We start from the raw sequence: 13,359 nt of genomic DNA, 5'->3' as shown, positions 1-13,359 counted from the left end.
TTCCTCCTGTCCTCCCCTCCCTTGTTTCAGCTTGGACTTGAAATTGCCACTCCACAGACGAGGGAATGCTCAGCCCTTGGTGGGATTGCTGTCTCCTCACTTTGCCCCCTGGTCTTGTTCACTGGATCCCTACTCTCAGGCTGGACTGATCTAACTTTTGTCACACAGTCCTGGTCTTTATCCTGCCCCCTGTGGTACAGGGAGTAGGGAAGTTCAGTTCACCTGTCTCCTCTATATACATACAGAACTAAGTAAACCATCCCAGATGATGGGAAAAACCTTGTCTATCGGCACATAGGCCAAAGTCAGAATGTGTACTAAAAAGTACTACACATAGAGAAGGACACAAGATTTGGACATAAGATTCTTCACAGATCTCTAAATATCCTGCCAATATTTTCACATTCATTGCATGAGCTGTTTCTGTTTCATTATCTCTCGCTTTTGCTTCCACAACTTTCCACTTTGCCCACAGTTGTGTGTGTGTGTGTGTGTGCGCACGCATACTGTATTTTTGCTTGCCTTACAAAATCACTTCATAAATACACATATCAAAGAAAACTGACAAGTGCACAGGAATCATTTAAAACCCCTTATATGATTATAATGCACATTTTACCTATAAGGCTGAAACTAATGTGAAGAGTAAAAGGTTGCCAGGTTCAGCCTGGAAACTGTACGCTGGAAAAATGTGGAGTTTAGATGGATGTGGGAATATAGATATGATTGATTAGTCACAATTAGGATAATCTCCAGGGCAAGAGTACAAGTAAATCTTGACATGAGCCCACCAAATGAAGAAAGCTTTGGGGCTCTGTGTTATCAGTACCAGAGGAGATTCAGCAAAAGCTCCTGACAGAGTTAACAGCTGGAATAGGCTCAGCAGCCATCTTCTGGCRCTTGCTATTCAGCCTGGGAACTCCCTCCCATTCATCCCCCTCTGACAGCTGACAAGGAAAAGACTCACTCTACAGCCAGATGGTGGCAAGATCACAGCTGCACACTGGTACAGGAATCATCAGGCAATATGCCAAAGCAAATCCATGGGAATATGTTATAGGATATTCAGGGTTTCTTGCAGTCAGGTAATCAGATGAGTGCTGAGGAGTTTCTGTAAGTATTAAGTGCCTTCAAGTCACAGGAGGTGTATGGCACATTATAATGTCACATGTTTGTAAAAAGGAAGTGTTTTGGAGACTCCTGTCAGCAGGCACTTAGATCAGATCAAATGGGGAAGCAGGGGCAATGTAGTTGCAAGAGAACATAAATGATATCTTAGTTGTTTTTCAGACAAACACTTTCTGGTGGATTTGCACATTAACTACCCGCTTTTTTGGCCTAAGTTCTTTCAAGAAAAATGGCATTTTACCTCATGCCTCAAAAATGACTTTGCCTATCTTGAATGTGCCTGAAAGGCACCTGGCCTGTTAGATTGTTGCATTCTAGGTGACAAAAGCAAAACTAGGGGAAAAAAAAGGATTTGATTATACAATATACTTTGCTTAATTTTTTTAGAGGTAATGTCAACTCTCTTGAGATTCTGTTTAAGGCAGTAAAATCAAATCAAATGTTTTCATTGCTTTTGAAGAGTTTTAGATTATGTTCACAGACCTCAGCTATACTTCACAGAAGTTTATGGCTTTCATTTGAAATGCACAATTTGATTAGACATATCTTGCAGAAGGAGTATGAGTATGTGAAATATTTCATTGGAAAAAATGGTGTGATGGGCCCTCTTTAAAGCACACTTCTTTCTTAAGACATACAAAACAAGTAAATCACCTCCCCACTGGAATAATAACATCAACAATAGAAAAAAAATTAGAAAAAAAAATGAAAGTGTTGCAAACTTTGGTGCTCAGTCAGTTACCTTTTTCCTCTCACACACTTCTGTTCTTCTATTTCATTCACCCACATTTCCTAGGCACATTTACAAACCTCATCACAAACAGATTGACTTTAACAGAAAATTGGGCTCTTTGCTCAGAATCTGTGAATTACATGATCAAGGGTTAGTTCTTAAGATCTTCTGGTAAGTACCTTCTATTCTCATTTGCTTGTAAATCTCCCACTGTACTTTTGATATTTATAAACAAATAAATATAAATAAAAAAGGAGCAATATCTCACCAGCAAAGCCCTTTCAAGATAACTCTGAGAGCGAAGCATGTGAATGGTTCCATTGGCAACACTTAGGTTTACTGAATTCTTGTACTACTAAAAATCTATTAGTGTAGGGAAAGTAACAGACATTATATGACTGGATACAGAAATGAAGTGTGATGTTTGCTTTGTTGTAAGATATGGTGTTCTAGCATTTAACTGTTTAGTGTATGTCTGTTTTGCAGTCAGTGATGTGTCAGCAGCTTCCCTAACATAGCTAAGCTTGTATAACTGGGTTCTGTTGACACTGAGGAATTGAAAGTTGTGGTGCCCAGATATGCAACTCTTGCAGGACAATGCTGTGAGATTAAAGAAAAGATGAAAGGGACACAGAAAAGGCTGAGGTACTCAGTGCCTGCTTTGCTTCAGGCTTTCCTGGTGACACCGGCCTTCAGGTATCCCAAACCCTGAGAGCAGTGAGAAAGCCAGAAGCAGGGAAAACTTTCCCCTGGCAGAGGGGGATCAGCCTAGGGATCATTTTAACAAATTGGACCCATACAAGTCCATGGGCCTTGATGGGATTTGCCCATGAGTGCTGGGGGAGTTGGCCAATGTCATTGCAAGGCCACTTTCAATTATCTTTGAAAAATCAGAGCAATTGGTGGGGGAGAGGCTCCTGGGGACCAGAAGAAAGCCAATGTCACACATACCTTCAAGAATGACAGGAAGGAGGATCCAGGGAACTATAGGCCAGTCAGCATAGGCCATGCATCACCTCGATTCCTGGGAAGGTGATGGAGCAAATAATACTAGAAACTATTTCCAGACTTATTAAGGACAAGAAGGAAATTGGGAGTAATCAGCATGGATTTATGAAGGGAAAATCATGCATAACCAACCTGATAACCTTCTACAATGAAATCACTGGCTTGGTGAATGAGGATCCTCTCAGAGAGAGGCGTGGATGTTGTTTATCTCAACTGTAGTATGGCTTTTGACACTGACTCCCATAGCATCTGGGCTCAAAGGATTGTGATCAGTGGCATGAAGTCCAGCTGGTAGCCAGTCACTAACGGTTTACCCTAGGGGTTGATACTGAGGTAAATACTGTTTAAGAGCTTCATTAGTGACCTGGACAATGTGACAGTGTGCACCCACAGCAAGTTTGTAGATGATACAAAGCATGAAAAGTGGCTGATACACCAGATGGTTGCACAGCAATTCAGAGGGACCTTGACACTGGAGGAATGGGAGACAGGAGCCTCGTGAAGTTCAACAAAGGGAAATGCCAAGTTCTGAACCTAGGGAGAAATAACCCCATGCACCAGTACAGGCTTGGGCCGACATTCTGGAAAGCAGCTTTGCTGAGAAGGACCTGGGGGTCCTGGGCCAGCAATGTGACCTTGTTGCCAGCAGGTCGAGGAAGGGAATCCTTCCTCTCTACTCAGCCCTGGTGAGGCCACATCTGGAGTATTGTGTTCAGGTCTGGGCTTCCCAGTACAAGAAAGACATGGACCTGCTGGAGCAAGTCCAGTGAAGGACCATGAAGSTGATTAAGGGGCTGGAGAGTATGATGCACAAGGAGGGGCTGAGAGAGCTGGAACTGTTCAGCCTGGAGAAGAGAAGGCTTAGGGTGATCTTATCAAATTTTGTAAATATCTGACGGGATGATGTAAAGAGGATGGGGCCAGACTCTTTTCAGTGATGCTGGTGACATGACAAGATGCACAAACTGAAATATGGGTAATTCCACATAAACATAAGTAATAAAAATTTTACTGGAAGGATGATCGAACACTGGAGCAGGCTGCCCAGAGAGGTTGTGGAGTCTCCATCCTTGGAGATATTCAAAATCTGACTGGACATGGTCCTGAGTATCCTGCTCTAGCTGACCCTGCTTTGAACTAGTGGGTTGGATTCAGTGATCTCCAGAGGGGGCTTCCAGCATGAATGACTTTGCAATTCTGATTACTTAGATTTAGAGAAAGATGATATTCAAGCTCCCCAGTCGGTAGAAATAGCATCAAGGAAAAAGTATTTGGGATGTTCACTAAACTATACTGTGATTTAGGAAAAGGAAAAAATATAGTTCTTTGGAAAGAGAATAGCAGACTGTTCGGCTTGTTATAGCTTGGGTTTGAAAGTTAAAACATATTTTACAAGATAAAAAGGAAGGGTATTTTAAAAACAATTGTTACAAAAACAGACTTGAACAACAAATTTTACTGGAATTTAACAGCCTTAAAGCACATTACTGTTGTGGGTTTTCTTTCCCAAACAGAGCAAGTTTGTCTCCCAAGATGTGTGTGTGACCTAACACTCAGGAAGTTGACACTGTACTTTCTGGACTACTGGATGTCACTGGGCACATTACTTCAGCTTCTCCTTTTTTTTACAAAAGAAGTAATAATATTTCTGTCCTTTGTAAAGCAATTTCAGATTCAGTGACRAAACCTCACATAGGTGTTTATATTCTATACCCTCGGTTTTTTTGGAAATAGAATGAAACTTACATGATTAAAAATAGTAATGGGAAAAGAGAGGACAAAAAGGTATTTGATATTAAATGACTGAATCAGCTTTTGCATCACTGAAATTCAGTCATGTAGCATTAATCTGTACTTGCTGATTTTTGATTCAGTTAAAAACACCTGTTTATTTCATCACACCTAAAAACCCAGCAGGCTAATAGATAACAAATTCAATATTATGTCCCCAATCATTGTGCTACACTTCAGTGACTGCTAAATATCAGGAAAGGACGTGGGAAGAAAGAGATTGTGTATAGCTGTCTAATGAAAGATGTGTCAAGTCAGAACAGATAGCGCTAAAATATTTTGTTAGGACAAGGCAGACATCTCCATACCAGGTGCAGAGAGAGCTGCATGTCTAAGTCCTGTTTTCAGCGGACTGGAGTCAATGTGTAAAGTCGCCCTTGCTGGGAATTTCAGTGCCATGCCTTTGCATACAGAATGGAATAGGCATGGAGAGATAATCTTTCAATTGTAAAGTTGAGAATGAAGGCAGAGAGGGGTRTTTACATTTGATGGCATATTCTGTGCTGGTGCTGTGGATAAAGAAAGCATTGTAATATCCATGCCTCAACACTTCTCATAAATCCTTAAAAGAAGGATATAGTTCTATGTATTTATATAACAACTTTTACTGAAGCTACAACTGTTACAGAAACTAGGATAATTAAATTAGTGTTGATAATATTTTTCTTTTGGTAGACATTTACATGTTTTTTTGGGAAAACTCACTTTCTACTTGTTTTCAGCCACATCTGTACCAGATTGTACAGAGGCTGAGGGATCTGTACTTTTGTTTAAATGTATATTGCAACATTTTTATTGCATTCCACAGGTCCTCCAGTAAACGTTACTTGCAATATTTTTATCAACAGTTTTGGATCAGTCACAGAAACCACAATGGTAAGTGCTATGATGCCACTGGCAAGAAAACAACAATACTTAATATATGTCATGAACGCAACCTGTCAATTTTTCTATTTATTGTTCAACTTGCAGGTCCTCCTGTAAATGTTACCTGCAACATATTTATCAACAGCTTTGGTTCAATAGCAGAAACTACAATGGTGAGTGGGACTGGCCATTGAAGCCATCTTGTGAAGGAGTGGGATATGATGTAGAACAGAGAAGTTGTAGATGCAGGGACACTAAGTTCTTAACTTACTAAAAATCTACCAGCTGAATTAAAATAAAATAAATATAAAATAGCAATATAGGGACATATTTAAGTTATTAAACTTAATTATTAAGTCTTAAGGCATATCTGTAGTGACTGTATCACAGTTTGTAGTGACTGTGATGGCAGCAAACAGAGAGATCCCAAGGGAGCTTTCCCAGGTCTTGCTAGCATTGAAGATGCAGAATAATGGAGTTCAGCTTTGGGATTGCCTGCCTAGTACTTTTTTGGCGTCTTGTGTGTGTTTTGCACCACATGCTGAATTATAGATTTCTGCAGGCTATGCTTATGTAGGTAACTGAATTGTCTTATTTAAAACTAACTCAGCTATTTCTCTATGAACTGCAGCCACATCAGCAACTGAAGTGAATGCGTAAGTTTGGTCAAATGACTAAAAAATATAACTATGAGGAGACCAGGGAATTTTGAGGGGCAAACTGATATTAGGAAATGATGAGATTCTAGAGGACTGAAATATATATTTTAACTAAATTCAAAGAACACTGTCAGCCAAAAAAGTGCCCAAATGACAAATTCAAGGTTTCCATTGTGATATTTAAAAAATTAAATGCTTTAATTTCTCATTTCAATATGAGATTTTTGTTTTAAAAATTGCTAAATTTTAAGACTGAAGAAGTCAGAGCTAAAAAGATGGAAATGCTAATTTTAGTCCAACTGATTTTTTGGGAAGGTCTGGAAGCAAATTTTCATTTTTCTTTAAATTCTGCTAAGAAAAATGAAAAAAAGTCATTTGAAAGAATGTTGAGTTTTTTAATCCTCTATTTCAAACAGTGAACCTAAGAAATCAATTACTTATTCAAGCATGCATATACCTGGCAACTGTTAATCCTCAGAGTGTTTTTGGTGTCTTTCTCATAGTAATGGCTTTTCTCAAACAATGATAATTACTAGGTATTAGTATACAAGAAGTGGGTTAAACACATTCTAAAAGGGGACTAGTGACACATTCCAGTTTGGTTTTGGATTCTTCAAGTCCCCTCTGTGACAAAATACGCTAATAAAGCATRCTCGCACCTGCACTGAATATACCTCTTTTTGCGAGAGTTGTGTGCATTGCCTCAGGAAAGGAGCTATAGGCACTTACGAAGCAATTTCAAAGAGGTTTCACTACTCTGTTTCATGAGGACTCCTACGCAGTGCTGAGGTCCTTCTGTGTTTGCTGAAGCCAGAGGCAATAAAAGTGCTTAGCACCTTTAACTCAGGACTGAGCTCTTGGTAATTACCAATGAACTTAGGGTATACCAAAGGCTAGTTCTTTATATCATGGGATAGACATTGCCTTGTGATCTTTGCATTTTGAAGGAAGAGTAGCTATTTAGCCTAATTTAAGTGTTTTATTTAATATTTAAATATTTAATGTAAATGTCATTTTAATTGTTGCTGCCATTTTAGAAAGAGGTGCCCAAGGAACACAAGTCCTGTACTCCTAAATATTTTTATTTAAAAAAMCATATAACTTAACCTTTTTCCAGTGATAAAAAGCAAGTTGTTACTAGGACAAGTTGTTTTATTAGATAATGTGAGAAAGACACAGCTATAAAATATACGGTTATAAAGTACACAAATAACTTAATGCGTGGAGTATATATCTGTCRACTTTTAAAAGCATCTTAGTGAGAAAACTAAATTCAGGTTAAAAATGACAGGAAAAAACATATATTGATGTAATTTATAATTTTCAACAGATGCAATTTTCAGGTTTTTGGAAAACTTAATTTGTTTCCTTTGTTTAAAGGGTAGTGAAAAGATAGCTATGAATGTAGCTTTTTTCCCCCCAGCCATGTCTGTTGTCTGTCTTAGCTGGCAGAGACATCAGCACAGCTTTAACTAGCAAAAATCCTGCATGTCACTGGCTTTACAAGATGGCATTCAATGAAAATATTTGCACGACCTAATGCTGATTGCATTAATTAGACTCCTTCATTGCTTTGATTAAATCCCCTCATTGCATTTTACCGTCTATCAAATATGTTAATGTGCCCCTTTCCAATGATCATTAACACATTCTGCTGAAAACAGCTAAACATTCAAGTAGCTGAAAACAAAGACCGTTGGCTTTCTTATTTTGCTTTGTTCATAATATTTGCCAAAACTGTGGAGAGTTCTCTTAGATGCTGTTCAATGGTTTGGTATTGATTTTCTTAATGCTGTCACTTCTTTAATGACTGGTATGACTAGTTTTAGGATGTGTTAAAACTGCTCTGAGAGGCAGACATCAGTTACTGTTCCACCTACTTTGCTTTTTCTGAACTAGATGCAATTGTGTGGTAAAATGTTGGCAGACCTTGTGACAAATAATGAGTTCTGTTTGACTCCTAGGATTCATTTTTGCCTATAACATTCTCTTGATGGTTATGACATAAAACTAAAAGATTCATTTAAAACACTGGGTTGTAAGTCAAAAAGAGACATTCCTGTCTCAGAGGACAGGAATACTTAGTGAAATTATATAGGTGTACTGAAGGCACATTTTCAGAATATAACTTGGAAGAGTTACAGTAGCTCATTGGAAACTCTGGGAGATGAAACTTGTTTTGAGAAGCTCTCAGGGGGAGAAATGAAAATGGCAAACAGGATTAATGTTCCAGTCCTATCAAATTCAATAAGACATGTTCTCARTAATATTAGCAGGAGTAGCTTCTTTTCTCTGATTGAGACCGACACCTGGGTCAAATTCATCCCTTTGTGAAAGGCCAGAACATTTCCTTTGCCCCATGTATTTTCCTAAAAATGAAAACTCTTCTGTGAGAATTAAAGCAGGATTTTGTGCTGGTTCTCTCCAAATAGATGAATTCCACAGAGTCTTCATGAGTTTTGTTGCAAGTTTTCCTCAAAGAGTTAGGAAAAAAATGCACCTGTACTAATCTTTCTGCACTGTAATGCACCCATGGGACAGTATCACAATTGATTATTTTGCTCCAAAAGAGACACTTTTCTTGCCTATTAGAATGATGTATATTATACCAAAATAAAAATARTAAAAAAGGCCAGATCAGAGTCAAGATGGAGCCACTGGAAATTTTCTTCATTGATCCACTTGTCTTTCATTAAACCCTTCACATGCAAAGAAGGAGTAAAATCTCTTCCTAAGTAGCTTCACTGAATAAAACAGTTATCCCATAAGCCAGTAAACTCTGTATCTATTTTTGGAAGCATTCACACATGCAGCATTCAGCAGAAAATTCACTGTACAGCATAACTGTGGTTGCATATCACAGATGATAAATCTACATCAGGCTGGGCAGAGTCCCAAAGAATTCAGATGTTCAGTGTTGCTAATGACCAGGATTTTTTAGCTATCAGCCGTAGGAGAAGCTAAGAGGAGTTTGCACATTGACGAGCTAATTGTTAATTATAGAAATGACTAACTGTGAGGACATTATTGTTGTCGTTATGCCCTATAATCAATGACTGACACTAGGTAGCAAATTCTTTACTGGGATAAATGGACCAAACTCTAGTTGTGTTTTAGGTACTTATGTCAGCAGAAAAATTTGTGATTCTTTTTAAAATTTTAGGGGCAATACAGCTTTGCTGCAGTTGGCTGGCTGCTAGTATCTTCCCATTAGAAAAAACATAAATCAGCTTGCTAGATCCTGATTCAGTGATTTATATGTATAGTTTTAACTACATCAGACAGTTCCACTGAAGCCATTGGGGTCACCTTGAATGTTTTTAGGTACATGGGTGACTAACTGCTTTTCTGTTGCATGACCTTCATGACCTTGCAATATATGATTAAACCACTATTCCAGTCAGTATTCATATTTAGGGTTCAGGAAAGGCACAGGCTCTCTGGCAAGCCTCTGCTATGCATGTAAAGCCAGCTAAGTTCGCTGTTTGACTCAGACATCTGACTCAACACCTGGGTGATTAAAGCCATTGGAGGGGAAGGTGGGAGGAAGGAGATGAGAGTCAGTTCACAGATAGAAAATAGCACTGAGGAGAGGGCTCCTCCAGCCCCGCTGCTGCCAGAGTAACTGCCTACAGCCAAAGGGACCCAGAACTTTGCTGAAGCTCTTAGAAGTTAATTTGGTGGCCACAGCATTGAGGTCCCTGACTTTGCCCAGTGTGAGGAGAATGGAAAGATATTTCTCTCTAGATTCCTATAATACAAACTTAGTATATCTGTGGATTGAGTCCCTAAATCTTCAGAGAAATCTAATAAAGTCAATCAGATAAAAAGTCCTTGAGAGTGTTAGTATTACCCTGATTTTATGGCTTGAGAACAGAGGAAAACTATTCATATGAGTTGCCTTGAGCTATTGCCAGTATCAGTGTTGCAACTGAGATTGAAACTTTAGGTCCATACTTCTCATTTAGAACAGTGACGCTGTCAGAAAGAATTTGTGAAGCAGGTGTACTCATGGTAGTGTAGGAGTACAATATTACAGTCCACCCACATTTACCTGAAGGAACTTGCAAAATACACACAGTAGTCTGCCTGAGCTCCATGTTGTGATATCATTCTCAGAAGAATGTCTTTTTTTTGGAAGATAGTTACAATGTTAGCACAGGAAAAAGTAAATTCAAAATTCTACACACGATTTTGCTTCATGTTGCAAAAATACATTCCTCTTAGCTGCTTATACCACAAGCAGAAGAGAAAAAAAGTGAGGATGGCTTTAAAATGTTCATGTTGTATTACTATTTCCAATTTTTGGTTATCAAGCCTATAAACAAAGCCAATCAGATACAAGCTGCAGTGCTGTTTTGCTTCTAACAGCACTGAGTGCAGAGAGAAAGCATTTCTAAGTGAATCAATGTGATGGGTCTGATATGTTTATAAAGATACATGCTGAAAAAGAGAGTGTAAGCCTATTGGTATTATTTGTGCTTTTGGTATAATATATATCATAAGCGAGCTCTTCTTTGAATAAGGATTTTTCAGATTGGTTTTTGTTACCTAAATCACCAACCACTGAAGTTTATGAAAGCACATTTATTTTTAGATCTTTCTAAAGAATTTGGTGATTTGACTGGTTTATGATTTCCATGTCATGAAAGGAAAAATCCCTATTTCCTATTTCAAAGAAAAAATAAAAGGCAGTTGAACAACTAGCTATAGTAAATTTACTCTATCAGCAATCTCTGATTACAGCTCCAGCCTTCTTTTCWGTAGAATTAAAATTATTTTCCTAGCTTTATAACTGAAACTGTCCCGCATACACTTGTAAGACAAACTCTCTTTTTCTAAGACCAGGAAACAATGAACACAAGATCACAAGATGTGAAGATACTTTATAACTTCAGAACTCCAAGTAGCTATTTGATCTTAAACTGTATGAAACTGTATGAAACCACAGCAAAAAGTGGGTTGTGAAAAATAGATGCAAGATTATTCTTGAGACCACTACTAGATCTGTCTTTCTGTGATTAGTAGCCACTCATGTTTTGACCCACCAGCAAACAAAAATGATAAAAAAAGCAGCAAAATCATGTTCCTACTAAGATCATGAAACATCATCCCGTAGGTTTCAAAACCTTCATCAGTTTGGATGCTGGAGCTGTTGGAAATGTTCTGTCAGGTCAGAAGCACACTCTTCATCATGAACCTACTGAATGAATGGTGGGAAATTGTGATGCTTGGAGGGGCTTATTCAACAGGGCTTGCATATTGGGCAAACAGCTTACTGCATCTTTAATCAGGGTGATAATATTTACTTACCTTTCAAAGATGATAAATTCTTTAGAATATGCAGTTCAATGTCCTAACTAAACACATGACAACTCATACATTTTCCAAGTTAAAAGTACAATGCTGCCGTTTTAAMGTACTGCTGCTACCACGAACCAAATCCTAAACATAAAGGACTTGCACAGTTGACAAAATTATTTTGCTACCATGTTCCTTCAGATAAAGTCATCTGTATAAATATTCTTAAATATTTCCCTTTTGGATGAAGAGTAGGTGTATTTCTAAGAGAGAATTCACTGGCTAATTAAATTTAGAAATTTAAGTAAACATGCTACAACAGCAGGGAAAGCTGGGGGAAATGAAGCTTTTATTGGCTGACCGTATAAATTTAGGGTAAGGAGGACAAACGTGAGCATTTTTGCACTGCCTCCAGTGGGTTTTGGATTAGACCCTAAAAGCTCTTTTCACACTCCCTTTTAATAGCCAGTTCTTGACACAGGGTTAATGTTGGTTCTAAACGAACCTCTAAATAATTGCTGCCTTCCCAGTTGTGACTTACAGACCACCGAGCAGAAGAATGCAATTAGAACAATTTTAATGGAATGCAGGGAGGGAGGAGTGAATGAAGGAACATACAGAGAAAAGCATACGGTAGACAGAAAAAGGACACAAACAGTAAATAAGAAGTGCTGATTTAATTTCTTCAGTACAAATCTGRCTTCACTGGAATTAGCAACTATTCATGAGTACATTAGAAATAATTGATTTACATATTGTAAGCAATTTATTTAAATTAATAGTTTTATAGAATCTTTGTTGAAATGGTACATGGCTAGCAACAAAGCTTTTTGATTTTCTAAGTACCTCTGTGTTAATCCATAACATTGACACAGCGTTGTATTTAATATTTCAGGTTGTAGTTAATATTTCTTCATCATAGAAGTAATTTCAATTTGGAAAATGTGCCAGTTGCATTTGTTTGGTATTTACACTGCTTTATTTTCAAATGACAGTTCTTACATTCAAAGGATAACACAAATGTTTGCTATAACACTGGTACTATATGAAGTCTAAGAGCATAGACAAAGCTAAAGTGGACTTTTAATTTTGGTGGCTTACTAACCTTTTTACATGGCATTTCTGTAGGACTACAGAGTGAACATTTTTTTGAGACAGCAGTGGAACGACTCACGTCTGGCTTACAGTGAATATCCTGACGATTCCCTGGATCTGGATCCCTCTATGCTGGATTCTATTTGGAAGCCAGATTTATTCTTTGCCAACGAGAAGGGCGCAAACTTCCATGATGTCACAACAGACAACAAGTTGCTGAGGATTTCTAAGACTGGAAAAGTGTTGTACAGTATCAGGTAAACCAGCCTGTTTTTCTGTTCTTCYTCCCCCTCCTTTCCCTTACTCCCTGTCTTTCTGGATACAGCCAGAACATAATTTACATATTTAGTTTTTTGTTGTCCCATGTGTGCAACAGAAATGAGACTTAATCACAGCAGGGTAGAAGGAAAATTTGCCTACTTTCCTTTAATAAGCTTTTATTTTTCACAAAATAGTCTGTAAGGGGCACAGCGGTACTTCTTAGCCTTGTTAGAAACTTAAGGGTGTCTAGTACTTCAGTGGTATGCCTTGATAATTTCCATTAACATTACCTCAGTCACTCTGCTCACAAAAACAAGAAATTAACTTGTCAGTAGTTTGTGGGTTGTAGTTTAAAAGCAAAGGGGAATAGTATTTTAAATCACTAAAGAAGACCTTAAGTGAAAACATGCTTAGAATGTAATAAACTTGACATGCAAGTCGCCGGGTAATCTGATGCATCTGCTCACATTTAAAAATCACCAGAATTACAGAGCACTTTTTTTCATACTAAGTGCA

The 13,359-nt window shown here is 38.0% G+C and overlaps 1 protein-coding gene across 2 annotated transcripts in view; it reads left to right on the top strand.

The window, feature by feature from the left end:
* The window catches only part of GLRA2 (glycine receptor alpha 2), a 128,449-nt gene that overhangs the window by 16,556 nt on the left and 98,534 nt on the right, over positions 1–13,359 (top strand). Inside the window, exons 3-4 of one of the 2 annotated variants that reach the window (XM_026087950.1) lie at positions 5,633–5,700; positions 12,616–12,839. In XM_026087950.1, the coding sequence (XP_025943735.1) occupies positions 5,633–5,700; positions 12,616–12,839 (292 nt within the window). Of the gene's footprint in view, positions 1–5,468; positions 5,537–5,632; positions 5,701–12,615; positions 12,840–13,359 lie in introns of both variants that reach the window. The other variant, XM_026087949.1, reaches the window with a different exon arrangement.

Source organism: Apteryx rowi, unplaced genomic scaffold (genome assembly GCF_003343035.1).
Source record: "Apteryx rowi isolate R43461 unplaced genomic scaffold, aptRow1 scaffold_747, whole genome shotgun sequence".
Classification (NCBI taxonomy): domain Eukaryota; kingdom Metazoa; phylum Chordata; class Aves; order Apterygiformes; family Apterygidae; genus Apteryx; species Apteryx rowi.
Note: the sequence above shows the minus strand (reverse complement) of the source record. Positions and strands in the feature narration are given on the sequence as shown.